General features: G+C 53.7%; 4 protein-coding genes across 14 annotated transcripts in view; 2 read left to right on the forward strand and 2 right to left on the reverse strand.

Moving 5' to 3' along the window:
• RHBDF1 (rhomboid 5 homolog 1) overlaps positions 1-18,205 on the forward strand; it is a 59,740-nt gene extending 41,535 nt beyond the window's left edge. For all 8 annotated transcript variants that reach the window (XM_032704353.1, XM_032704352.1, XM_032704350.1 and 5 more), the window contains 15 exons: positions 5,365-5,578; positions 7,290-7,496; positions 8,105-8,227; positions 8,388-8,548; positions 10,669-10,920; positions 11,532-11,643; positions 12,532-12,606; positions 13,171-13,332; positions 13,417-13,517; positions 14,146-14,209; positions 14,646-14,740; positions 15,638-15,713; positions 16,193-16,293; positions 16,561-16,714; positions 17,446-18,205. In XM_032704353.1, the coding sequence (XP_032560244.1) occupies positions 5,365-5,578; positions 7,290-7,496; positions 8,105-8,227; positions 8,388-8,548; positions 10,669-10,920; positions 11,532-11,643; positions 12,532-12,606; positions 13,171-13,332; positions 13,417-13,517; positions 14,146-14,209; positions 14,646-14,740; positions 15,638-15,713; positions 16,193-16,293; positions 16,561-16,714; positions 17,446-17,865 (2,317 nt within the window). In that variant the 3' untranslated portion in view covers positions 17,866-18,205. The remainder of the gene's footprint in view (positions 1-5,364; positions 5,579-7,289; positions 7,497-8,104; positions 8,228-8,387; positions 8,549-10,668; positions 10,921-11,531; positions 11,644-12,531; positions 12,607-13,170; positions 13,333-13,416; positions 13,518-14,145; positions 14,210-14,645; positions 14,741-15,637; positions 15,714-16,192; positions 16,294-16,560; positions 16,715-17,445) is intronic.
• A 132-nt stretch (positions 18,206-18,337) lies between these two features.
• SNRNP25 (small nuclear ribonucleoprotein U11/U12 subunit 25) lies at positions 18,338-21,537 on the reverse strand. 2 transcript variants are annotated; one of them, XM_032704358.1, is made up of 6 exons: positions 21,344-21,537; positions 21,182-21,272; positions 21,000-21,105; positions 20,840-20,914; positions 19,805-19,867; positions 18,338-18,525 (listed from the first exon to the last, which is right to left on the reverse strand). In XM_032704358.1, exons 1-5 carry the CDS (start codon positions 21,506-21,508, stop codon positions 19,813-19,815), a joined length of 492 nt encoding a protein of 163 aa, XP_032560249.1. In that variant the 5' UTR covers positions 21,509-21,537; the 3' UTR covers positions 18,338-18,525; positions 19,805-19,812. The 2 variants fall into 2 exon arrangements, with proteins under 2 accessions (XP_032560249.1, XP_032560250.1); XM_032704359.1 differs by having other exon boundaries at positions 18,338-18,528.
• POLR3K (RNA polymerase III subunit K) lies at positions 21,184-22,540 on the forward strand. Its single transcript, XM_032704360.1, has 3 exons — positions 21,184-21,654; positions 21,744-21,831; positions 21,927-22,540. Exons 1-3 carry the CDS (start codon positions 21,544-21,546, stop codon positions 22,052-22,054), a joined length of 327 nt encoding a protein of 108 aa, XP_032560251.1. The 5' UTR covers positions 21,184-21,543; the 3' UTR covers positions 22,055-22,540.
• A 371-nt stretch (positions 22,541-22,911) lies between these two features.
• The window catches only part of GTF3C1 (general transcription factor IIIC subunit 1), a 39,403-nt gene continuing 36,695 nt past the window's right edge, over positions 22,912-25,619 (reverse strand). For all 3 annotated transcript variants that reach the window (XM_032704339.1, XM_032704338.1, XM_032704340.1), the window contains 3 exons: positions 25,106-25,145; positions 24,186-24,378; positions 22,912-23,308 (listed from right to left, as the gene is read on the reverse strand). In XM_032704339.1, the coding sequence (XP_032560230.1) occupies positions 23,087-23,308; positions 24,186-24,378; positions 25,106-25,145 (455 nt within the window). In that variant the 3' untranslated portion in view covers positions 22,912-23,086. The remainder of the gene's footprint in view (positions 23,309-24,185; positions 24,379-25,105; positions 25,146-25,619) is intronic.

A 25,619-nucleotide genomic window follows, 5' to 3' on the forward strand; every position in this document is an offset into this window, starting at 1 on the left:
TGCTATGTAGCCTGTCTTTAGTAAGTGAGGAGACGAGTCCTGGGAGGAGGATGGTGGTGAGCAGGACAGTGAATGGTTCTTGCCGCTTACCGACAGATTTTGGCTGCCTCCTGCCCCAGGGAGCCGGCTGTTCCTGAGTAACAGGGTGCCTCAGGCCCTGATGTTTAGCTGTGACTGTGCAGTGTGGTGTCCTGGACTTGCTTTGGTGCTGTGTCTGAGAGCACATGACTGCTAGGGGAGGCAGAAGCCCATCCTGAGCAGAGCAGGACTCTCAGCAGCTTGACTCCTACCAGGGCTCATTGGCAGGTCCTTGGCGTGGCTCTGAGGGGTGATGGAGAGAAGGGAGGGACTGCTCTGGTCATCATTTGTCCCCATGACCCAGTGGTCTCTGAACCCAGCCAGAGAGCTGGGTGCTCCTTCACTCCCCATGGCAAAGGTTTATCCCAGTTTGTCCAGAGGGAGTGGCTTTCCCAGCTGCTCTCCTGAGATGACTGGTTTGTATCTCTGGCCATGTGTCAGGCCTGCCCTGGGTCCCAGGAGCATCCCTGGAGCTCCACAGGTCAGAGGTTCTTCCAGCCATCCAGGCTTTGCCCACTCCTGAAGGAGCAACTTTCCAGCTCTGGGAGAGACTGATCTCCCACGCACTGTTTGTCTCAGACGTTCCCCAGCTGCCTCGGTGGGGAAGCTCTCCCCCAGCAGCTCTTCCTGATCCTGCTTCCTGTGAGGTTGGGAGGGCTGAGCTGTGAAGCAGTGTCTGCTCTTTTCAGGGCCATGGGCAGCTCCTGGGCCTGCTGGGGCTGTCCTTACACACTGAGACTGCCTCTTTCCTTGCCTCCCTGCCCTTGTCCTGCTCCTTGCCAGGACAGTTAGGCAAGGGCATGTCAAGGGTGAGGGGATATCCTGGGAGGGTGCTGTGGAGATGCTGACAAGAAGCATTGGGTGGGAGGGCCAGGGTAACCTCCCCCAAAGGTCCTCACAACATGCAGCTTGTGCATAGAGGAGAGGATTGGGGAACTGTGAGACACTTTGGTGCTGGTGTGACAGATTTGCCCCTGATGCTACTACACTGTAAGACAAACAAGGCACATGGAGCTACATTGAGAAGGAATGAGTGCTGGACAGTGGTGGTGAAGCTCCCACACACTGAGGGAGATGCCAGTGTCCTGCCTAGCACTGAGGTGGTGAGCAGACACGTGACTGTTGCACCAACAGACCCTGTGACGTCTTCCTTCCCAGGCTGCAAGTGCTAGGGCTCAGGTTGGTGGCTGCCTGTGCCTAGTGTATGTATTTTGTACCCTTGGAAGTACACACAGGGTGCCCCAGAAGAACACAGACAGTTTTGGAAGGCCTGGGGGTCTTCTGTAGGTGGGGGGGGGTTCAGTGGTGTTTTACCATGCCCAGTTGTGCATCATGGGGGGTGGCCAGGTCTCCTCCTCCTGGGCACCTTCTACAGAGTGCTGTGGGATGTGGGTGGGAGAGAGGTGCAGCAGTGGGTAGGAGTTTCTAAGGGGCAGAACTGCAGGAGATGCACACATGACACAACACTAGCAATAAAGGAAATGAGTGGATCAGAAACACGGACAGGGAACCGGAAAGTACCAAGGAAAGGCCCAAGATTCTGTGCTCCATTTAGCAGAGCTAGAGGTGCAGTCTAGAATTGCAGACTGTGCATCTGTAAATGTGTTTTGGGGATTTGTTCTGGGAGTCCTGGAAGGCTGACTGACGAGTTTTCTGCTTAACACAGCCCTCAAGATGCACAGAATGTGAAACTGCAGCAGGACCCCACACCATTTTGTTCCCTGGGGCTTGGAGGACACAGATCAAGTGTGAACCTAAGGTCAAGCCTGTGTAATGCAGAACATGGCATGGGAGTGATTTAGGTGCCTGAGTGAAGGCATCCAACACTATTTCCAGTCTCCCAGGGTGTCCAAAGTATCCATAGGAGGCAGCAGATGTGGCACAGATAGACCTGTGCATCAGGCAAGATCCTGCCAAGGTCAACCAGGATGGGCCCATGGCTCCTCCAGTGGCAATCAGGCACCTTAGATACAAGCAGATCATATCCTGACCTGCTGACACCTCCATGGTCTCACACTCTGGTATCCAAAGCCAACCAGTGGGATCTGTAGCTCAGTGTCTGGGCAGAAGAAGGCAGGTCACAGAGGTCTGAGGGGGACTGCAGCATCCCTGGTATCTTCAAGAGCAATGAGAGACATATGTCAAGAGGTGCAGATGCACCAGAAGGATTCAGCAGCCTCCTGGGTTCAGAGATGCTGTTGTGTGGCTTGAGTTTGGTTGTTTCTCTCGGGTCATGCTCTCAGCTGGAGGGCCCTGTCACGGGCAGTGTGGCACAACTGCTGCCAGCGGGGCTATGGCAGGAGACAGGGAGGTGCTGGATGCAGGTGGCTGCTCCCCTCCACAGCCCTGCAGGCTCCTTGCCTTCAGCTCTCTTTTCTTTGCAGCAGACAGGTTCGGTTTCAGAGGAGTCAGACCCTGCCCGCTCGCGGGCCCCGGGCGGGCAGGAGTTCCCTGAGAAAGCGGCAGTCCCTGCCCCGATCGTTTTTCAGGTACTGGTGGCACTGAGTGTGAAACCCACCCCTGCATGTGTGTGCAAGGGCTGTTGTGAACTGCACAGACCATGGCTGTTGCTGAGACCATGCTGAGACCGTGTTGGCTTCCCAGGAGGTCTGTGAACAGGCGGAGTGAGAAAGTTCATGTGTGCTGCTAACGAAAACCAAGTGTCACTCCTACTAAACGTGTAGGCAGCTGTCAATAAGTAGCATGGACTAACAAGCTGTCCACCCGCCAGCCTCACTCCCTCCTGCCTTTCCTAACAAGCTGTCAACCTCCTGGTGTTCACCTAAGCTGGAATATCTCCCCAGGGCAGCCACAGCCCAGCACTGCTGTCAGTGCAACATGGGGCTGTGCATATGCTGACCCCAAAGCCTCCTTGGGGCAGCAGGGGAAGGAGAGGAGGCAGCACTGAACAGATGCTGTCATGTTGTTGCAGATGGGGCTCAGAGCTGGTGAATGGAATAGAGCGTGTCCACTCTTACCCTGTTGACATCATGGCTTTTTCTAATTCAAATGTGACTGTCTTCTTTTTGAGGTGGATGTCTTTGTTTACTTAGCACCAAGGAGATGAGCCAGTCCAGGGCCCAATGATCACCACCCTGAGTCTGGAGCTCAGTAAACTTTAAAATCAGACAGACAATGTGATTTTGTGTGTGGCAGGGACTGGACTTAATGCCCAGGAGTCCGTTCCTGTCCCACCTTCCTCACTGCTGCCCTTGGCCAGCTGCCATTCTGGCACTGTGACCACCTTTGGGACTGTTTGTGTTTGGTCTTGAGCTTTCAGGGCTGGTCAGCTCCACACAACAGAAGAGCGAGATCTGACCTCTGATGTCGGTTGTTACAAGCGCTCCAGGGAGTCTGTAGGACATCATGGTGCTCCCCAGCTGAACAGAGGCATTCAGCATCTTCCCAGGATGCTCCAGGTGCCCTGAACTCTGTAGTCAGCTCTCCTGGACTATCCTGGCTATGATCAGAGGGCTCTTTGCCCTGGTCCTGGCCCAGTAGTGTTGGCAGTTCAGGAATGGTCCTCACAGAGCAAACAGCTCCAGTGGTGCTTGTCCTTCCAGGCAAGTGGGAGCACAGTTTTGGAGGGCTCTGAGGCTGCTGGTGGTGCAATGGGCCATTGCTCAGCAGGCTCATGTGGGCACAAATGACCCTCAGCCCTCTCCTTTTGAGGCCCCATGTACGGGCTTGTCACCCAACATCACCTTGCTGTTGAAATAATGGTTACAGAAGTCCACAGAAAGTTCTCTGAGTTGTCAGACTGTTTTGTGGCATGTGTTGTGCCATTGAACTGCACAGCCAGGGCATTACCTCTGTGCTGAGGCTTGGGGAATCTGCCAGCTGAGGTGCTGGCCCTGGGCCCTTCTGCTCTGAGCAGAGACAGAGATTGCTCTGATGAGATGTGGGAGCAGAGCAGTGCTCCAGGACATGTATCCCCATCTCTGAGGGCTGGCATTCAGAGACATTTAGGTCAAAGAGGTCAGATGGATTCTAGCCATGGTCCATGTGACCTCATGCCTGCTGAAGGGTCTGTTCCATATCTTTGAGAGAACAGGGAAGGCTGAGGGCAATGTGTGGTATTTGCATCTGCAGGTTTCAGCTGGAAAGGCTGTGAGTTTCAAACTCACACCTTCTTGCAGGTGGCAGGTTGATGGTATTTTTGCTCAGTAGGGTATAAAACCACAGGACCAGTTTCCAGTCTTCAGTGTGGTGTCTCAGTTCCCCTGTGTGGCCTAATTCTGCATTTGTCCCAGCCTTTACTCCAGTGTGTGTTTTAATACTCACTTTGTGATCTGTGAGGTCTTGCTTCTCAGCAGCTGGAAATCCTGCCCCTGAGCAGGGGGGCTGAGGCCAGGGCTTTGGGTTTGTCTTGGAAGGACTTTCAGGTTTCAACACCTGGGCCAGTCAGCTGTAGGCTGAGAGAGCTTGTCATCTCCTGAGGATGAATTAACTGTGGTGGGAAAGGCTTGGCAGGGTGTGATGACCTCTGTAGGTTTAGGGTACCAGCTGTCCTGCAGGATTTGAAGTAGGTTTTTAGTCTGACTTATCCTGATCCCTCTCTGCCTTCCTTGGGATTTTGCTTCTGATCCACTGCTCTTCTGTGACAGCAGCCAGTTGGCAGCAAACCTGCCTCGTGGCTGCAAACCTGTGCTCCTGCTTCTGCACCCAGCAGCTTAGAACTGTGTGTGTGTGCCTTAGCAGAGCTCAGGACCACAGCAAACATTTGCTATTCATGTTACCTTTGAGGAGGGTAGAAATCCTGCAGCATGAGATGGAGAAGTTAGGGATATGCTGTGAGCGTGTGTGTGGTGGGGGGACTGGGAGAGAAGAGTGAATTCTGGAGGAGCTGCTGAGCCATGGAACAGTACAGTCCCACAGTGGGGACCTAAAGCTGGCCTGAAGATGGTAAGTGTTTGCAAAATATGGGTTTTAAAGTAAAAAAAAAAAATAAACACCTTTCAGTAAGTTATTTTCTGAATTTCTGTTCCATCTTTTTTCCTTTATTTTTAGAAAAACTCAGAACAAACTGTCCTTTACCCACAGTGAATCTCTCCTGGCATTTGTCTTCTGTCTTAAGAGACAAAATGCTGTTGATGGTTCTGGCCAGCATCTGTCAGGTTGCTAAAACCAGCTGAGGACAAGCTGCAAGATGCTCATGGGGAAGAGTTCTGCCTGTCTTTGAATTGGGGTGGGCTGGAAGTGACCACCAGGGGCTTTTGTCTCTTCGTGTGCACGGTCCAAGCAAACCTAAATGCTTCTTAGCACTTGTCTGCTGGCATCTTTCAGAGGCACAGCAGACTGGTTTGGGGTGAGCAAAGACAGCGATGCGACTCAGAAGTGGCAGAGGAAGAGCCTGCGGCACTGCAGCCTGCGCTACGGGAAGCTGAAACCTCAGGTCATCCGGGAAATGGACCTGCCCAGTCAGGACAATATTTCTCTAACGAGCACAGAGACTCCCCCTCCCCTCTATGTGGGACCCTGCCAGCTGGGCATGCAAAAGGTGAGTGCCCTCCTGAGTTCCCTGCACCGTGCCTGTGCTGCTGTGGGAGCTGTGACCTGTCTGCGGGCTGAGCTCTGCCCAGACATGTCTGGGCTCCCTGCTCAGACACTTCTCACGGCTCAGGTACAGTTTGGCAGAGTTCCTCCTCCAGCAGCCTCTCTGGTGTCGTTGGCTGAGATCCCTCAGCTGTGCCAGCAGTAGGCTCAGGGCTGTGTTTGTCATGCTGGGACTGTGGTGATTACATGTGTACAGCGTGTCCAGGAGCTCTTTCAGCTCGGGCTTTTTGCTGCCATTTGCAAGGATGGAATTCTGTTGTACAGAGTGGTCGGTGTCCTGGACCCAGATGTGCAATAACAGGCCTGGTATTACTCAGGACACTTATCCCAAGCAGGACACAGGCCATAGCACAGCTACTGTCCTCGTAGAAACCTGGTTATGTTTTAGGACTTTGGAAAGTGTCTCTTGCATCAGTGATGCTACAGCTCTGCTCTTGGGTCCTCAGAAATGGTTTTGTGTGCCTGCAAAGGGCATCTGTAGCCTCCCACTCACTGCCTTCAAGTGTGACCCCAGGGGACCAGGCCCAGTTGAGCACATCCAGTTACCAGCACCTCTGAGCTAACCCACAGTATCCCAGCCCTTCCCTTCGCTCCTCTCATCAACACTAATTGCTGTGGTTGATGACTGTGCTTTAGTGAGCCCCACTGCAACCTGGGCTGGTGGGAAGCCATTCCTGCCAAAGCAGGACCTGAAGCCTGGCTGCACCACTGAAGCAGAGGAGAATATTGTGCATTTTTCAATGAAGTTTCACTTTGTTGTGCTCTTTCCTGTTTCCTTACCAGTTGGTCTTTGGCCCCAGGAGACTCAAATACTTTTGGGCTGTCTGTGGGCTACATTAAATCAGAACATGGTGTCAATAGGTGTGTAAGCCCATCAAGCTTCCCGTTGAGTGTTCAGCTGTGGATTAAAAAGGCTCGTAAAACCTTAGGATAAAGCATAGAGGTCATATGGAAACCACAGCTGTGATGATGTAAGGACAGAGGCAAGGTTTGTAGCTGAAGGCAATATTTTCATTACGTTGATTTGTATGTTTGGAATAAGTGAGAGCTTTGGCCTGAGGAGTCCCAAAGAAGGGCTTGCAGCTCCTGGAAACTTGCCTGCTCCGTCCAGCTGTTAAACCTAATTAATGGAAGCAGATGTAAATATACAGTTAAGCTTCAACAGGATAACAAGATACTGTTTTAGTCCTGAGCTGTCCAGTATCAGGAAGGAAACTAGCTGGAGAAAGAACCTGGCTGTTTTCAGGGATTTCTCAAACTCCTGTTTAGACAGCACATTCTCTGTCTGTAGAGCTCACTGGCATGGGAGAGAGTGAAACCAAGAGCTCAGGAAGGGCTGAAGGAGGTTTGAAGTGTCCTGTGAAATTCTGGAACAGTCTGGGTGACAATAGTCAATACCAACAACAGAAAACAAAAAGGGAGAGAGGGAGGGGTTTGGGGACTTGGATTGAGTCTTACAGCTAGGCCTTAGCTTGCAGTAGGCTATTCTGGATCTCCCTATTGTAGAATTGGTTGTTGGTCCACCCAGCCTGGTTTTTGGTCAGTCCCAGGAGCCAGGAACCTGTCAGGGTCTCAGGATGTTTGCCTGGAGGGAGGAGGGCTCAGGGGGGAAGGGTCTGGGGGTGAATGGGCTGATGTGCTGCTTCTCTCTGCAGATCATCGACCCCCTGGCCCGCGGCCGAGCTTTCCGCATGGCTGAGGACGCCGACGGCTGCAGCATCCCCCACACCCCCATCACCCCCGGGGCCACGTCCCTCTGCTCCTTCACCAGCTCCCGCTCGGGCTTCAACCGCCTGCCCCGGCGCCGCAAGCGCGAGTCTGTGGCCAAGATGAGCTTCCGAGCGGCCGCGGCCTTGGTGAAGGTACAGCCAAGGGAAGGGTGGCAGGGAAGGAGCTGCTGAGCAGGGAGGGTGGGGAGAGCCCCACGTGGCTGTTCTGTTTCAGCCACGTGTCCAGGAGGCAGGACTGGCAAGAAGCGGGGATGGTGGCTTGGTTTTTGCTTTCCCTTCTGCTTTCCCTTTTTTTACCTGGGGCCTTTTTTTGCCAACAACCTCAGAGCATTCCAGCAGGTCCAGTTCAGTCTGCCTGGAACTTTGGGTGGTCCAGCTGCTCCTGGCGAGCAGTCATGGAACAGGAGAAATACCCAAGGCTATTACCATACAAGTCTCTTTATCCTTCCATGTGTCTGCTTTCCTGGGCCCAGTGACCTTTTTGCTGTGCCCAGTACCACCCATCACTGTGGTTTGGTCAGAGACATGGTACAATATGTGGTGGAGGAGCCTGGAGTTGGGCACTGTGGATTGAGGAGTGGGGTCTCACCCGTGAGTCTCACCAGGAAGGTGTCCCACATCAAGTCTGTTGTGCTCCACACACAAGCGTGAGGCAGCTCAGCACTTGGGCTCCCTGTGCACTGGCTGGGGTGGCCCTGTGTGTGCCTGGCAGTGACCTGGTGCCCCTTTCTCTGGCTCAGGGCCGCTCTGTGAAGGACAGCACGCTCAGGAGGGCTCAGCGGCGCAGCTTCACCCCGGCGAGTTTCCTGGAGGAGGACACGGTGGATTTTCCGGATGAGCTCGACACTTCTTTCTTCGCTCGGGTGAGGGGCAGGTCTGGCCTGGTGCTGGCCCCAAAGGCAGGGCAGGACTCTAGTCCTGGCAGGACTGTGTGTTGCAGGCAGCAGCACCGCTTTCTGCCAGGGCTGGTGACACAAATGGGGTGTTGGCATCTTCTGATGGGACTTCTGTGTCTCTGCCCAGGAAGGAGTCCTTCATGAGGAGCTCTCTACTTACCCGGACGAAGTGTTTGAGTCGCCGTCAGAAGCTGCAATCAAAGATGCTGAGGTGAAACCTCCAGATCAGACAGATCTCACAGGAGGTGCCTTGGACAAAAACGAGCTCGAAAGAAGCCACTTACTACTGTGAGTATCTTCCTGGAGGCTGCCAAAGCCTAACATGGGGTGACCAACCCATCTGGAGTGGGACCTTCTGTGTAGAGGAAGCCATATGAGTGCTGTGGGTGCCTGGTGCAGAGCTCAGAGCATGGCAGTGATGGGTTTTCTTTAAAACCAGCTACCCAGGCATGTGAAAGGTGACTCTGAGGCCAGCTCTGCAGTCTCTCCAGCAACTTCCAGCCTCACTTAGTGTGTTTCAGAGATTGTATAATGCCTTGAGGAAACAAAAGACACTTTAAATCAGCTGTGAGGGTGCTGGGGGCCCAGCCTTTGGCTATGGAGAGCGTAGCAAAGACAAGAAGGCTGTTGCCATTGCAACAGTCACCAGTAACTGTTGTCTTGCTCCAAGGAGCAGTGTGAAGCATTGCTGAGTGTCGAGCTGGGCTACATTCCTCACTTGAAACGAGGGAAAGGTGTGGCACTGATGCTGAGAGCCCTTCAAATATGTGGGTGGTACTGTACTGTATGCCTAGATTTTTTCCACCTGAGTAACTGGTACTGAGTAATTGCTCCGTGTCGTTTCCGAGTCAGCTCTAGCTTAGCTGGCAGCTCACCCCAGCACAGAGCTCTGCTGGGTGTGAACATGGAGCAGACAGGGAGGTCCTTGTTGTGGTTCTGCTGCTCACAGCCCATCTTGCTGTGTTGGCGCTTTCCCTTCAAGTGTTTCCAAGAACTTGGCTCAGCCTTAACATAAGGGGAAGCAGCAAGTGGTGGGAGTTTGTTGTCACTCCTCTGAGGTGGTTCCAGTCTTCTTGGCACCACTTGGATCTCCTCAAATGGCTGTATTTATTGAGGAAAATACATTTCTTTCACACTTCAGAGGGCTGTTATCAGAATCACGGTTGGGTGTCCTTTATTTGGTCAGGGGTTTGTTTTGGCACAGGCTCACAGCCCAGCACAGGGAATACTGGGAAACAGCACCTCTGTAACACAGAAACCACTTCAACTCTGGGGCAAGTGGAATCTGCACCTTCTGTGGGAGAAGGACTTCCCAGGGGAAGTTGGGGTGTTAGAATGCATCTTTTGCAAGGTGTACTATATTGAAAAGAGCTGAAGTTTCCTGCAGGATTTTGGCTAAAGAGGTTCAGATTCTCGCTCATCCTGTTACCTGCCCATTCTTCAGAGCTGTCGTGCTCCCTCCAAGATGCTCTGGTGATCTTTCTGCAAAAAGTTTGTTAGCTGGTTTCTCTCACCATCTCTGACAACCCCTGTCTGTGTGCAGAGTGGGACATTTAGGAAACCAGAGGAGGTCCCCTGGACTAGAGCACATGCCAGGGACATGCCTACTACAGTGCCAGGCAGTGAGGATGGTGAAATGGGAGGTTACTTGGCTTTTCTGATCAGGGTTTGAATGCTGGAGACCTGAACCTCCATGCTGCTGTTTAAGAGCAAGGAAATACAAAACTGCCTGGATATGATGGAGACTTACAAAGCAGGTACTATTCACCAGTAACCTGTGCAACCTTCATCAGATCTATTTTGGTAAAAAAGCCTCCTTTTAACTCAACATGCTTGGGATTTTTATTGTGTTGTTGAAGCCTGGTTTTGTTGTTCTGAAAAACGCACACATTGGTACAAATAAAGGGGGGAATGGAAGAGAGATTGTGAGAGGTAACTGGCACAGCTTGCAGCATGTGACAGTGCCACTTTCTTTTTCGGTTCTCCTCTGTCTGATTGGGTGGGCACAGGAGGTTTGATCTGCCAGTCCAGTCCCACTGAAGTGCTTCAAAGGTGGGGATTTCCACTGCTGGGCTAAACTCCACTTCCATTTCACAGCAGAGACCAGAGCAGGAGGAATGAAGTAGAGGAGTAAATTGATGTGCCTGAGGCTGCAGATGTGCCTGTTACTGGAACACTTTAAAGCCTTGAGAGCTCCTCAAGTGGGGCTTAGTTTGGCACAGCTGCTTTGTGCCACCTTCTGCGCGTCATCCTGTGCTTTCATCTACTGGCCCCGTGCAACCCTTTGAAATGCAGCTTCCACTTCACGGCACCTTGTGTGCCCTCAGCAGTGGGACAGGCAGAGGTTCTGCTGCCACCACAGAGCAGGGGAGGGCTGTTCCCCACGGCTGTCCTGCTTTTGGTTGCAGCCCCCTGGAGCGCGGCTGGAGGAAGCAGAAGGACGGGGGCCTGGCGCAGCCCAAGGTGCGCTTGCGGCAGGAGGTGGTGAGCGTGAGCCCCCAGAAGCGCGGGCAGCGCATCGCCGTGCCCGTCAGGAAGCTCTTTGCCAAGGAGAAGAGGCCCTACGGGCTGGGCATGGTGGGCAAGCTGACCAACAGGACGTACCGCAAGCGCATCGACAGCTACGTCAAGCGGCAGATCGAGGACATGGACGACCACAGGTGAGGCTGCAGGCGGGGAAGGTCCCCCGCACAGCCAGTGTGTGGGTGAGTGCTGTTGCCCTCTGGTGACTCAGGTCACTGCCTGGGGGTGCTGCTGAGACCCCCCAGTGTGTATCCCTGGAGTACAGGGCCAACTGCAGCAGGCAGCGCTGTGTTGGTGTCACCGTGCACTGGGAGCTCACCCGGCTCCTCATGTTGCTTTGGGTGTCTTGATCTCTGCTGCCTGGAGGGACTGCAGGTCTCTGCCCCACCACCACTGTCTTGTGATGAACAGGACAGCTCAGGTATCCCTGTCTCTGATCATTCCCCTAGGGTCATTATTTCAGACACATGGCACAGTTTGGCACCAGGCTTCAGTGTTCTCATGGATGTTTTCTTGGGAAGGGGTGGTTTTCTGGTGTAATGGGGGAGTCAGAGTAAGCAGGGTCTGTCTGCTAGCAAGGCCTTAGATCATCACCTGCAGTCCTGTGCATCCCTAGGTGATCCTGGCTGTGTACCCAGGTTTTGGTGATGTCCCTGGGGAAAAACAGCAGCTTTTCTCCTGTGTTCTGCGAGTAGGTGCAATATGCCTGGGTTTCTGCCTCTGATCTTTTCCCTTTGCCTCCATCCAGGCCTTTCTTCACCTACTGGGTCACCTTTGTGCATTCCCTCATCACCATCCTCGCTGTGTGCATCTACGGCATCGCCCCTGTGGGGTTCTCACAACATGAAACTGTTGATTCAGTAAGTGAATCTCCCTCACTTGCCTGGAGTGTCTCAGCTTTCAGCTGCTGGCTCTTATGTCATAGTCTTCAGCATATTGGCTACTTGCCTGAGGGCCTTGATGGCTGAATTCTGGGTGTCCAGCCGTGGGGGGCTGCCTGCAGCATCTCTGTGAGCCCCCAGACCATCATCTCTCCCTCTTGCAGCCACCTTGCTCTTGACAGCAGATTATATCTGACACAAAGCATGGTGGGCTCTTCACAGGCTCTGGCTCTGGCTGTGCTGGCAGCACTTCCAAACAACTTGTTCCCCTCCTGGTGGAGACCAGAAGGATGTTCATGGCAGGGAAATATTTCAAACCTGGGCTAAATTTTTGCGGCAGTCGCAGGATTTTGCTCCTGGCAGGAGCAAAACTGACCTGTTTGACTTTGAGAGCTGATCCTGAAGCTGTTGGTAGCCTTCCCACACGTTGTGAAAGGTCTCTGGGGTACAGCCATGCCCCTGCTCCGTGCAGGGAATGCCTGGGGAGTTTCTCACCTACGTGTCTGACAGCTTTCAGAGCACTGCCACCAGCACCTGGGCCTGCACTGCCAGCTGGTGCTGCCTGTGCTGCTGAGCTGTGTGAAGCTTTTTGCAGGCTCTCAGGCCACTCCCAGGTCTCCAGGCCTTGGAATTTCTTGAAAGTTAAAGTAGCCAGAGATAGACATTTGAAGGGAAATCTTTAAGATGAAGGTGCCCAAGTCTTGACAGGGGTGATCCTGCAAAAGACCTGTTTGAGAAACCATGGGCCCAATCATTGGCTGTGGGGATTTCTGTTCATCCTGGGGGCTGTTTCCACCAACCCCTGCTGCTTGCCCTGCTGACCCTGTGGGCAGGAGCTCACAGGGCTCTTGCTTTCTCTCCTTGCAGGTCTTGCGGAACAGAGGGGTTTATGAAAACGTCAAGTACGTTCAGCAGGAAAACTTCTGGATCGGCCCCAGCTCAGTGAGTGCTGTTGGTGGCACTCTTGGTGGCACTGTTGGTGGGCAGATGGGGGACTGTGCCCTGCAGTTGTGCCATCCCACTGGAGCCCTCCACTACTTGGAGCTTGGGGATCTGCCGTAACTGTCAGGGAGCAGCAGTGCTCCCAGCCCCAACTACCTCACAGAGTGGGCTGTGTGGAGGCTGGGATTGACCTGGGCACTCCTGTTTTGCACCCTGTCCCTACAAAGCCAAGCTTGGGGTTGGAGAAAATGCAGGAATTGTATGGGGTGTGGACAGCTTTCCTGATGCCATTCCACCTGGGAAAGACAAAGATGAAGAAATAATGTCCCAAAGTTTTCTTTCCCAGCCACAGTGCTGGCCTTTCTGGGGCCATGGGAAAGAAAATCCCTGAACTTTTGTTCTGGGCCTGTCTTCCAAGCAAATACCGAGAGTGTACCTGGTGTGTGTTGGGCTTCATCATGCAGGACTTGTCCCTGGTCCCTTGAGTCTGGATAGGGGCACCCCATGTAGTTCCCCCAGCCTGCTCTGCCCCTTGGCTGAGCTGGGTGTTTCCCTCTCTGCCAGGAGGCCCTGATCCACCTGGGGGCCAAGTTCTCACCGTGCATGAGGCAGGACCAGCAAGTGCACAGCTTCATCAGCGCCAAGAGGGAGAAGGAGAAGCACTCGGCCTGTTGTGTGCGGAACGACAAGTCGGGCTGCGTGCAGACCTCGGAGGAGGAGTGCTCAGTGAGTGCCAGGGCCCCTTCCCTGCTGCCCCTGGTGCTTCTCCCTCCCTGGGCTTCATGGTGACACCTCTCCTCTCTCCTGCAGTCCACGCTGGCCGTGTGGGTGAAGTGGCCCCATCACCCCAGCACGCCGATGCTGGCAGGGAACAAGAGGCAGTTCGGGTCTGTTTGTCATCAGGACCCCAGGTAGGTCCTGCCTGGCCCAGCTGCCATCCTGGGGGACAGGGCTGATGGTCAGTCAGCCCCAGGCCAGTGGATTGCTGGATGGGACAGCAGCTGCTCTGCAGACCAAGGGACATGGGGCAGTGATGTCCCTGCCTGTCCTGGCGACTGCAGGGGAGGCTTAGGCAGAGTGTGACTGTATTTCTGCTCGCCCCTGGTCTCCACTGGTGTTGCTGCCCACCTGCACAGTTGCTGTTGTGAGCTGTGGGTGCCTTCCTCATCCCACTCCCCCTCCTCCCCTGCTCCCCACACACACAGTTCCCAGCACACCTCTGCCCCCAGCCCTGCCAGCTGCTGGGTGGCACTGCACAGTCACTGGGGGCTGATGTAGAGCTCAGAGCAGCTGAATTCCCACTCTCTGGGTGTGTCCACCTGGAAAGGATCCAGCTGGTTGCTGGGCAGCTGCCTGCTCTCCTGCCTTTGTGCTGCAGCGGTGACTAGAAGGAGGCTGTGGCTTTGATGAGCACGGTCTTGGCTGATCTGGGGGACAGAGGGGAGCTGTGGGATGGCAGCCTGGGGACAGGGACAGTGTGGGAATCCTGCCTGATGCTGGGGAAAGGTAATTCAGGCTGATTGTGCTCTGTTGCTGCAGGGTGTGTGAGCAGCCAGCCTCGATGGAGCCCCACGAGTGGCCAGACGACATCACCAAGTGGCCGGTGAGCATCCCGGGAGGCACAGAGCCTGCAGGGCAGCTGGAATATGGCACTGGCATCCCCCTGTGCAGAGCCACAGCTGTGCTGGTGGAAGGACAGGCCCTCTGGTCCAGCTTCTGCTGCTTGTCACAAGCACCAGCTCAGGGCAGCCATGGTCTGCCTCACCGAGGCTCAGAGCCCTCCAACAACACAAGTTGCCCTGTGCCAACTAAAGCCCTGGGCCCTACCAGGGTAACAGGAGGATGGAAACCAGCTCAGCCTCAGGGCTGGAGAGGAGGTGGCAACTGATGCTCAGGCAGATGGAGTATCAGGCAGCATCCTGCTGTCGGAGGGAGGCCTCTGTCTGGGAACTGGCTTCTTCCCAAGGGGCTGTTTTGACTTTATCCAGGCAACAAGCAAAGCTGTGGCTGTCTGACTGCAGCCTGTTGTTGTTTTCCAGATCTGCACAAAAAACAGTGCTGGGAATTACACCAACCACCTCCACATGGACTGTGTGATTACAGGCCGGCCCTGCTGCATTGGGACCAAAGGAAGGTAAGGAGTTCTGCCTGTGTGGAGGGGCTGGGTATTGGGGTGAGACACAGGGGGTCTTTTCAGGTTGTAGACACAGCCATTTGTCCTCCTTGTCCTTTCCACACACAGCCCAGAGCCCTGCTGGGAAGGGGAGTTGGACAGAGAGCCAGGACAGGTCTCCCAGACGGAGCAGGACTCTGGGATGAGCAGGAGATAACAGCCAGCATGAGTCGTTGGTGCAGCAGGGTATCTCACTCAACTGGTCCTGCAGTTTGGAGGGACTTGGATCATAAGGGATTAAATAATTCTGCTGAGGAGTTCTGCATTTTTCCCTGAGAATGTCCAGCTACATTGGCCCCAACCTGCAGTCCACAAGCACTCAAAGGACATGCCAGGAAACGACAGGCTCTGGGTTTGCAAATGAGGAAGATGCTGTTCTTCCTCAGCTGCTCCTGAGCTTGAGTACTTACCCAGTGCTTGGGCCTGACTTTCCCTCCTGGGGAGAAAAATCAGTGCTGTCCCAAGGAGTTTCTCTGTCCCTGAGGGTCATAACCAGGATGCTCCTGGCCTAGGCCCCCTTTCCACTCTGGTAGCTGCAGAAGCACAAGACGCCCCCAGCCTGAGACAGCTTCCCCAGGCTGTGGTGGTTCTCAGCTGTAAATAGCTCAGCTTTGGCACATGTTTTGGAGCCTCTGTGTGCCGGTCTGTGGAGATGAGGCAGGGATCCCTGTGGGAGAGAAGCAGGAGGGGTGAGTGGCACTGGGCTAAATGGGAATGTATTTGTGCCTCTGTTGAGACACTACAGCAGCTGAAGGCATCAGTTCTCACAGATGGGTTGAGACAAGGGGGAATGGGTAGCCTGAGAGGGCACAGGAGTGATCCACTGTCCCTTCCACGTGTGACTTGTACCTCCTGCAGGTGTGAAATAACCTCCCGGGAGTATTGTGAATTTATGCGGGGCTATTTCCACGAGGAGGCAACGCTCTGCTCTCAGGTGAGTGTGGAGCTGGGGGGTTGTATGGCTGCCCTTCTCCCTCCAGTTCCCCTTGGCAGCTTGGCAAGGTCTGAGGGGTGACAGTGCTGCAGTGTGGGTGGCAGTCCTGTGTCCTGTCCTACCCTCTGCCTGCGGGAAGCTGCTGATCCAGACTGGAGTGGCAGAGCTGGCTGTAACTGTAGCTCTTTGGAGGCCAGTTCAGGACTTGGGCTGGCAGCTGTGGGAGCCCAGCACAGGACCAGTGTGTAGGCAGGGGGAGAAGGCACCTGTCCTGCTCCATGAGCAAGGAGATGCCTTAGTTGTGTGTGCTGGGGTGGAGAATGAGCATAAAGCTGCCACAGGGAAGGGGTGGGTCACATGTGACTTGGTGTTGGGACTTGGTTCAGCAGAGAAGCAGGAGGAGCCCCTGTGCCAGAGATACCTGCAGGCTCTGCCCTGGCCTTGGTGAAGGGCCCCTGACATCCCTGTTCCTGCCGTAGGTGCACTGCATGGATGACGTCTGTGGGCTCCTCCCTTTCCTAAACCCAGAAGTCCCCGACCAGTTCTACCGCCTCTGGCTCTCGCTTTTCCTCCATGCTGGGTAAGCAGAGGGGTAAAACTTCCCCTGTCTGGGTGGGGGAACCCTCAGCCCTGGGGTTGCTGAGTTGTTCTGGCTGTCCCTTCCCAGGGGACTCAGGGGTGCTGAGCTGTGGCCCCTGCCAAGGTTTACCATCCTGTGTTTGCTGGGAGGGATTAGTGGCGTGGGCAAGGCCAGGGCAGGAGCTCTCAGTAAGGCTGGGGACAGAACATGAGCACAGGGGTGACTTCAGTGGCTGCTGGTTCAGCTCCTGTACTCTGCACTTGGCAGGATCCTGCACTGTCTGGTTTCAGTCTGTTTCCAAATGACGATCCTGCGGGACCTGGAGAAGCTGGCAGGATGGCACCGCATCTCCATCATCTACCTTCTCAGTGGCATCACTGGGAACCTTGCCAGTGCAATATTTCTACCCTACAGAGCAGAGGTGGGTCTCCTGCAGACCAGGGTCCTGGTAACTTGCCCTGAACACAACCCTCCTCTCCGTGGCTGTGCCTCTGTGGCAGAGGCAGGGACGCCAGAGCTGGCTCATCCCTGCAGCGCAGCCTTGGCACATGGGGAGCTAGAAGATGGCACCACACCATGAGCACCAACATCCCCCAGAGCACCCTGGGCTTTCCCAGTCACTGGCCTGGGCTGGCTGCAGGAAGAAAGCTACCCCATAACAAATGGGGAGTTGCCAACCATGGGGTAGGAGAGGCCTCGGGCAGGCTGGGAATCGAGCGCTGTAGCTGGTGCCAGAGACCCTCCATGTGAGAGTGGCACGAGAGGGGCAAAGGCAGAGCTCAGCTTGCCCACAGAAGACTGCATGGCAGGACCATCTTCCAGGTCCTTCCATAAGGAAAAGTGCATGGTGGGTGGGGAGAGCCAGGGGATTGCCTTCAAGGGCTTCTCTTCTCTGGCAACTTAAACCAAATCTGCTCTCAAATACAAAGTCTGTTCTGGGGATTGCTGGCCTCACACCTTGGTCCTAAATCCAACCAGACCCCTGTACTCCTTGCACCCCGTTACAGGGATGAAGTTGAGGGCTGCAGTGTCTCTTCCCCAAGAAACACTGAACAAGGAGTTGAGTAACAAGTAACTGATGCCTGGGGCTGGCAGCAGAGGCCAGAGAGACGGCACGAGCCTGACCTTATCTGTAATGCTCTTCTTCTGCAGGTTGGCCCTGCAGGATCCCAGTTTGGGATTCTGGCCTGTCTCTTTGTGGAGCTCTTCCAGAGTTGGCAAATCCTGGCACGCCCATGGAGGGCTTTCTTCAAGCTGCTGGCTGTGGTGCTCTTTCTTTTTGCCTTTGGCCTCCTGCCTTGGATTGATAATTTCGCTCACATTTCAGGATTTATCAGCGGATTCTTCCTCTCCTTTGCCTTCCTGCCCTACATTAGCTTTGGGAAGTTTGATTTATATAGGAAACGGTGCCAAATTATAGTTTTCCAGCTCATCTTCATTGCACTCTTCTCAGGACTCGTGATTCTGTTCTATTTCTACCCCATCAAGTGCGAGTGGTGCGAGTTCCTCACTTGTATACCATTCACAGACAAATTCTGCGAGAAGTACGACCTGGACGCGCAGCTCCACTGAAAGGCAAAGACTGGCCTCTCGAGCAGGCCCTGGAGATGGACTGTCTTTGCATTTGCTGTGCCAGTTCCATGGGGACAAAGCCTCTAATCCAGTGACACTTCTAACCCTGCCCGTGGTTAATTTAAACTGTCTCCCTAGCACTTGGCAGGCATGTTTTGCCTTATCTCAGAAGACTCTGAAAAAACAGAACGTTTGTGCCTTGTTCAATTGTATTGAACCTTTTCTGCTGCCATTATTTTTATTACACTAGTTTCAATACTACATTTTTAACCAGAGTTGTTTACTACTGCTAAGGTGGTGATTAAACAGTGAGGTAGCGTTTTAGCTACTGTTAATTGTTCTGCATAGTCTGTGCCTACGTTTGTTACTTAATCTCACTTACACTGTTCCATGTCCCAGGAGAATCAATCCCCTTTGAGCACCAAAACCAGCCAGATGCAGATCTGCAGCTGGAAATAAGGGCCTGAAAAGCTTCAGAAAACTAGAGGGTCTCTTTAATCCCTGGAAGTGCATTCCACATACAAACAGCAACCACAAAAAACATGTGAGAATGTCCAGTCAACGGAGTTTGCTCCTCTTCGGAGTCTTAAACCTTTTCCTCCAGGAAAAGTGCTGAATCCACAGTCTGGTCTTGGTAGGGCTGGTTTGTCTGCTCTCCCTCTATTAAGGAAAGAAAATATTTGGCAGTGACAATGGTTACTTCATACTGGGCTCTTACCACCACACTGCCCTGACTGTCCAGGAGGGATCAGCCAGTGCCAGAGGCACCCTGGAGGGTGCTCGGAGGGCACATATGTGGATGCTGCAAATGTTGAAAGAAGAAGAAAAGGTTACTGTGGTCACAAAGCAACAGTTTCTAACTGAGCTACCTGGAACAGCAAAATAAAAACCCAAAGGTTTGCACAAACTGCTCTTCCCATTGTTCTTCCAGCCCCCTGATTGTGTTTTCAGAGACGTAATTTTAAACTGACTGAGCTTGAGAATCTTGGCCACATCTTGTGTTTGCATGCACAACTTTCTAAAAATAGCAGTATAATACCAGAATTACATCTGCATGAGTTACAAACAGGTACATACACGTGGCTGCTAATGCTTCCTGTGCTGGAAGTGTTCTTAGAGGCATAAGCTGCAGAGAAATATTATGACCAAAAGTTGCCCAGTGATGTGTCCTGTGTCTTGAGAACAGTGAATCAGCTGAACTCAAGTTTCTATAAACAAGGAAATGGACAAACTGGGAGTCAAAAACTACAGGCTATGTAAGCTGAGGTCCCTTTCCTAATTCCTCACAGCTTGCAGTAATTGAGAAGAATGGCTCAATACACATCCACCGTGGCACAGCAACAAACACGCTGTGTTTGCTCGTTGCCTTTGCCTGGGTGCACCAGAGGGACATTTCTGTTGGCTGCAGGTGCTCAGGGTGGCACAGGAGTGGGAGGAGCAGGCTGGGAGAGGAGGCACTCAGGGATTACAGTCTGAGGCTCTCAGAAGGACCTGAGTGTCCTGGTGATGACCATCATCTGTCATACAGACACCTCCCTCCTCCCAGGGATTCATCAGCATCCAGCCACGCTCCTGACAGCGATTCCCAGACATTTAAGAAGCCTAAAAGAAAGCAGTGTCCTAGAAGCAATCCCAGCAAAGGAACACTGTGTTTAATGAATCTCAAGACACTGTGAGAGCAGATTCAGAGTCTAAACAAAGCAGAGTTAGACACCACTGCCAGCACTGAGACATCCCTGCCGCCGCTCCCAGTGTGTGCTACCTGAAGCAGCTGAATTATCACTCCCTACCCTGAGAGGAGCACAAACACCACCACTAGGATATGGAAACAGGCCACAGCCTCATGCAGGAATGCTCTGCAACAGTTCTGAGCGTGAACACCATGGCCCAGGGAAAAAGATGAAGAACTGGGAGCTCTTAATGCACATTGAGGACTTACCCAACAGGTCACTTGCGAAGCTTCTTTATGAAGCTGACCTCATCCCTGTTTCTGATGCCATACCTGAACAGAGAGTTATGCTGTTATATGCCAGTTTCCCAGGAAAAACAACCTTTGAAATTCTATAGTCTCCTCTTTCCCAGGGGCAGATGGACTCCTACGATCACAGGACACAGTAAAATTCTCCCATGCTGCCAGCCCTGAAGGATCTCATCATCTGCCTTTACCTCCAATCACCTCTTAAATGCAACATCTGTCACCCATTGCTCAGTCTTCCAAGGTCAGCTTTGCTGTCTTGCTAAATTTGTAATACTTCAGACCACCTTTTCTCACTGATCTGCACACAGGCTGGCACAGCCAGCACTGCTCTATGGAACAGCAGAATGCTTGAAAGTGCTTCATCCCTCCTCATTCCCAAGAATGGGCACGGAAATGTGGGAGTCACCTGTCAGTGTTGTTAGCAGATTGTCTCTGAGAGGTGGCTGAGCAGGTCTAAAGATCAACACACATATCCTTAGCTTGCTCTTTCCTTGGCATTCTCCGTGGACGTTAAGGGGTTGGAATGGACTTTAAAGATCATCTTGTCCCAACCCCCCTGGGCCACGTGCAGGGACACCTCCCACTAGACCAGCTTCCTCAAGGCCTTGTCCAACCTGGCTTTGAACACTGCCAGGGTTGGGGCATCCACAACCTCCCTGGGCAACCCGTGCCAGTTCTTATTCCCTCCTCCTTTGTTCCAAATCAGCATCTCTGCAGGGCTGAGTGTAACCTATTCTGCAGGAGTTTGGGAGGGATGACCAAACTGTGAGTCCCAGTGCCTGGGGTGGTCTGAACTGGATAAGCACAGCACAGGATGGTGATGGCTGAGGAACCCCCCCAAGGCCATCCTGTCCTGCAGAGAGCCTCTCAGTCTGCCTGTCCCACCTCCCAGTGCAGGACCCACCTGAGCCAGGGCACAGCCTCAGCCCCGCCTGTGGGGATGCTGCAGGGCACCCACGGGGCCTCTCAGCCCCCCAGAACACACCCAGAACTCACTCTCGCAGCTTCTTTCTGTCATCCGCCAGCTTCTCTCCAGCGTAGGTCAAGTGGTACGTCCTCCATATGTACTTCCTGGGGGAAAAACACTCAGGGGGAGCCACGGGAGAGCGGGACAGGGTTGGGACGCGCTCCAGACCCCGCTCCCGGCCCCGCTCACCAGCTGAGGTGCTGGACACCGCCCTGCCGCGCCTGCCGCAGCTGGAAGTGCCTCCGCAGCGCCTTCTTCAGCTCCAGCACCGAGGCGTTCTGCACCACCACCACGGCTGCGGGGGCACAGCGGGTCAGAGCCCGCTCAGAGCCCGCCCCGCAGCCCCGCCCGCCCCGCAGCCCCGCACGCACGCACGGTCTCGCCGTCCGCCTTGCAGACCCGCACGGTCATGGCCTGCCCGTACTCCAGGGCCACCTGCGAGCCGATCTCCTCCGCCGTCACCTGCGGGGGCCCGGGGGGTTCGTGAGCCCGCGCCCCGCCCGCCCCGCGCCCCCGGCCCGGCCCGGCCCCACCTGCGGCGGGAGGTCGCAGAGCAGCGGGTCCTGCACCAGCCGCGCCAGCGCCGCCTGGAACAGCTCCAGCACCTCGGCGTGGGGCAGCTCCTGGGCCAGCTCCTGGGTCAGCTCCTGGGGGAGCTCCTGGGGCAGCTCCTCCGCCGGCTCCTCCGCCGCCGCCATCGCCGGAAGGGGCGGGGGGCGCGGCGGAACCCGCGATGCTGCTCTTCTGCCCGGCCTGCGGGAACGTGCTGGTGGCCGAGGAGGGGCCGCGCTGCCACCGCTTCGCCTGCACCACCTGCCCCTACGTGCGCAATGTCACCAGGAAGGTACCGGGGGGCGCGGGGGGTGACCCGGGGCGGGGGTGACCCGGGGCGGGGGGTTCGCGGTCCCCGCTGAGCTCTCCCGGTGCCCGCAGGTGACCAGCAGGAAGTACCCGCGGCTGAAGGAGGTGGACGATGTGCTGGGCGGTGCCGCGGCCTGGGAGAACGTGGACTCCACGGCAGGTCAGGGCCGGGCCGGGGGGCCGAGGAGGGGCCGGGCGGGGGTCGGGTCCGCCCTGCCCTGCCCTGCCCTCACGGGCGCTCTCTCTGTCCCGCAGAGCCGTGCCCCAAGTGCGAGCACCCCCGCGCCTACTTCATGCAGATCCAGACGCGCTCGGCCGACGAGCCCATGACCACCTTCTACAAGTGCTGCAGCCCGCAGTGCGGGCACCGCTGGCGGGACTGAGGGGGCCGCGGGGATGGGGCGCGGGGCTCCCGCCGCTGCAATAAACCTGGCACTGGGTGCGAGGAACCGTCTGCTGCGTGGTTGCTTTAACCCTGCTCCGAGCCGCCGGGCGCAGCTGGGAACAACGGGCTCCAAGAGGGCGTTTGCCTGTGCGGCGGCCCCGGGCCTGCCCTCAGCTCACACAGTGCAGGGTGAAAGCACCCAGCGTGAGACTCATGCCCTGCACACCAAGGAACCAGTGCTGGAAATGCAGGCGGGCCTGAAGGTAAATAAGCTCAAGGGTGGTGATGAAACCCCAGCACTGAGCCAGCTGCTGTGCCACGGCACAGAAGGCAAAGCAGAGGTGAAGCGTTTCCTCTGTTGTGTTACAGGTTTTTTTACTGATCGTATAAGAAAAATTGCAGAGGGATTTTGATGTAACAAAGGAAATGTAAAACTTAATACTGTCTGTTGAAATAAAATTCAACACCTATAAAGGCAGAATTATGAATGTGTAAACAGAGCTTCAGTATTCAGAGCTAGGGAGTCTAGCAGCAAAACGAGCTGTTTGCATGTTATGTAGTGCAATGAACATTTGTTCTCAGAGACCTCCAGTCTTTCAGCTACTTTTAACAGAATGGAATCCCTACTGGAAGGGTTTTAAAAGCATTCAAGATGTAATATCCAGAATTACTAGGTGTTCATCTATAACCTGACAGTTTCTCTATGCAAAGCTGTGCTCTCTGTGTTACAGAGAGGAAAAAACCAAAATGGGACCTTTGCTATGACCTGTGGAAACACCCTAAGTTAAATCAGGAACCACAAACTATACACCCTGCAAGCAGTTATTGGTGAAAAGATAATATACTTCAAGCAGGATCACGCATTTATTCTGTCTTAACATCAAGCTTTATTCTCAGTTTAAATACATTCAGAAGTAAAAAGGATAAATAACTTAATAAAAACACGATGGAGCAAAAATTTCAGTGTTTCATCTGCATTAATGCTCCCTCCTACAGGCTGAGCCAATTTGATATGACTCAGCTTTACCTCCTATACAGGGATAATCTGCACCCACTTATTCCAGTTCACTTCAGAGGGGAACACTCTCCCCAGCCTGAGGGTACAGTCTATCGTGGGCTCGTAGTAGATCGTTGGGGTTTCACTCAGTTTGGGATTGTTGAGTTGTTCTTCCACAACTGGCTGAGAGAAGAGTGACACTGGGGATGGCTTTTTCAGGTAGAACCGTCTGATGCAACCCAGAGTTTCCAGACCCTGTGGAAAAATTCATTTATTTTAGTTTGGGCAGTTGCAGTGGGGAAAAAAAAAAAATGCCCTGAATGCTGCTCTACCTACAGTGTTCTCAGAAATGCTGGGCAATTTATACCAAAAGTGGCTTCCCTTGAGCCCCTCAGGGGAAGTCAGGCTTACAGGAAGGGCTGCAGTGTCACTGCTGCGCTTAAGATTTTGAATTCTTATAGGGAAAAAAAAAAAATGTAAATCAAGATTTAATTTCCAAAGTAGCAGTGGTGGCAATCAAACTTCATGATGGGACAAAGATAAACTCAAAATTTTCTTGCCATGTACTGTTTCACAGTTAAGGATGTGGGCCTTCAGGCAGGTGTGTCAGGACAGAAGGTCTCATTTACACACAGCACAGACACATCTCAGTCTGGTTCCTGCTTCACAGACTGCCCACCTAGAAGGTATATAAGGAAAAAAATTAGGAACACTGGGATTATCTACAGTGATTGGGGTTGGAACCAGATGATCTTTAAGGTCCCTTCCAACCCAAACCATTCTGTGATCCTATGATTAACACTGCATTAAACAGCCACTTAGTATTTCACAGTGACAAGCCCCCACTCTTCAGTAACCACCTAAAATTTCAACTCCCTGTACACCCATTTCAGAAGCAAGCTCAAATTTTGAACTCAGTAACAGGGTAATTCCAAGGATGGGTAAATCAGGCTTCCCTCCTTCCTCACTGTGAACACTGACTCGCTCTGGCTTTGGTTCATTTACACCAAAGGAGAAGGTGGTTTTTCATGGTTCATTCACACTCCTGTTTCCTGGGACTCCCAGCAATGGATCTGCTGGCTCTTGGAGTGGAAGCTGAGCCGGATTAAAGCTCCCAGAGTGGCTCAGGTACCTGCAGGATCTCCAGCACAGCCACGGGCTGCAGCACCCCACTGTAATGCTGCAGCAGCGCCGCCTCCGTCAGGCCCGGCTTTGTCATGACGTGATAGAGCACAGCCTCCATCATCCCCTTGCACACAGGCTTGTTCAGGTTCCCATCCACGATCCTCCACGGTCTCCCAATGAAGCAGACATCCTCACAGGCCCTGCAGAACACAATTAAAGCTCAGCTCTGTCAGGAGTTCCTCTAGTTAGATTTCCCATCAGAATTTCCGCATTACAGAGACTCTCACTCCATCCACTGCAGTGTTTGCTCACAGGTGTAAATCCTGTGGCTGCTCTGAGCAGGGCCTGGTGCTGATCCACCAGACAGCTCCAGACCTGCAGGATTTCACTGGGGGTTCACCACTTTTAGCACCATTACACAGCCAGCAGTTACCCTGAGTCTCTGACCAGGAAAGCTTTGTTTGGTATTGGCCCTAACATCCTCCAAAAGTTATCCAAGACCTGCTTCCATCTGCAAAAGTGCTCTGATAGGAAAGAAAATCCTCAGTTTTAGTAGCATTGTGGAGTCAAAAGACAGACCCTGCATGGAAATTCCCATTTCTCATATTGCAGTTTCTCCAGGCCTTTCCTGAGCACCTGAAAGTTGAGGCTTTCTGGCACTGGAGTTATTTGTGAAGTAAAATCATTTTTTTTCCTCTGATATTTGGAGCCAGTTGCTTTTGGGGTAAAAACACGTATCAGAGAAATTTTTCCAGCATGCATATGAGTGTGAGTAACATGAACAAGGGAGGAAGACCTGGGGTTTCTCCATCATCAATTCTCACTGCCCACCAGAGCACAAAACTAAGGTTTCCAAATCAGCTGCTTCCAGTATTATTTTGGGAGTGCCAAGTGTTCAGTTATTCTGCAGACAGCTCTGTTACTCACCGGTCCCTGGCTGCCTGGGGGGCATCTGTCATGGAGCTGCCTGGAAAGAAAAGGACACACAGTTTCTAATTAACTCCAACTCCTTATCTAGTGGAAAAAAAGAGTAAAAGGTGGCCAAGCTGTAAAGTGCAACAGTTTGTTAGGAAACCACCTGAGCAAACTGTGCTCAGTTGTGGGGAGCTCTGAGCTGCCTCTGACCTGCCTGCAGCACCCTCCTCCCACAGCTCCTGCCACAACCACATCTCAAGCACACCTTTTGTGGTTCCCTTCCCAAATCCCAGCAAGAAGCTTTATTCCTACGAGTCTGATGACATGGCTGGACCCAGGTGACTGCATGGGCTGAGAGAGCTGAGTGTCACAGGGAGCTGTGCAGGGTCTCAGCCCGAGAGCTCCCCCGTGGGTCTGGTTAACCCAAACTCCTGGGAATCACATGGAAGCTGAGCAGGAGCCCAAGTAGCTGCAGACATGAGAATGCAAACTCAGGATTCCAGCAGGGCTCAGTTTCAAAGCAAAG

Source organism: Chiroxiphia lanceolata, chromosome 16, assembly GCF_009829145.1.
Source record: "Chiroxiphia lanceolata isolate bChiLan1 chromosome 16, bChiLan1.pri, whole genome shotgun sequence".
Lineage (NCBI taxonomy): Eukaryota > Metazoa > Chordata > Aves > Passeriformes > Pipridae > Chiroxiphia > Chiroxiphia lanceolata.

Coding starts and splice junctions, on each gene's coding strand:
- SNRNP25 (XM_032704358.1), bottom strand. CDS start 21,508: ATGGCGGCGGCGGAGGAGCCGGCGGAGGAGCTGCCCCAGGAGCTCCCC. Junction 21,273..21,343: donor TCTGCGACCTCCCGCCGCAG/GTGGGGCCGGGC, acceptor GGGCCCCCGCAG/GTGACGGCGGAGGAGATCGG. Junction 19,868..20,839: donor GACAGAAAGAAGCTGCGAGA/GTGAGTTCTGGG, acceptor CTCTCTGTTCAG/GTATGGCATCAGAAACAGGG.
- POLR3K (XM_032704360.1), top strand. CDS start 21,544: ATGCTGCTCTTCTGCCCGGCCTGCGGGAACGTGCTGGTGGCCGAGGAG. Junction 21,655..21,743: donor TGCGCAATGTCACCAGGAAG/GTACCGGGGGGC, acceptor CGGTGCCCGCAG/GTGACCAGCAGGAAGTACCC. Junction 21,832..21,926: donor GAACGTGGACTCCACGGCAG/GTCAGGGCCGGG, acceptor TCTGTCCCGCAG/AGCCGTGCCCCAAGTGCGAG.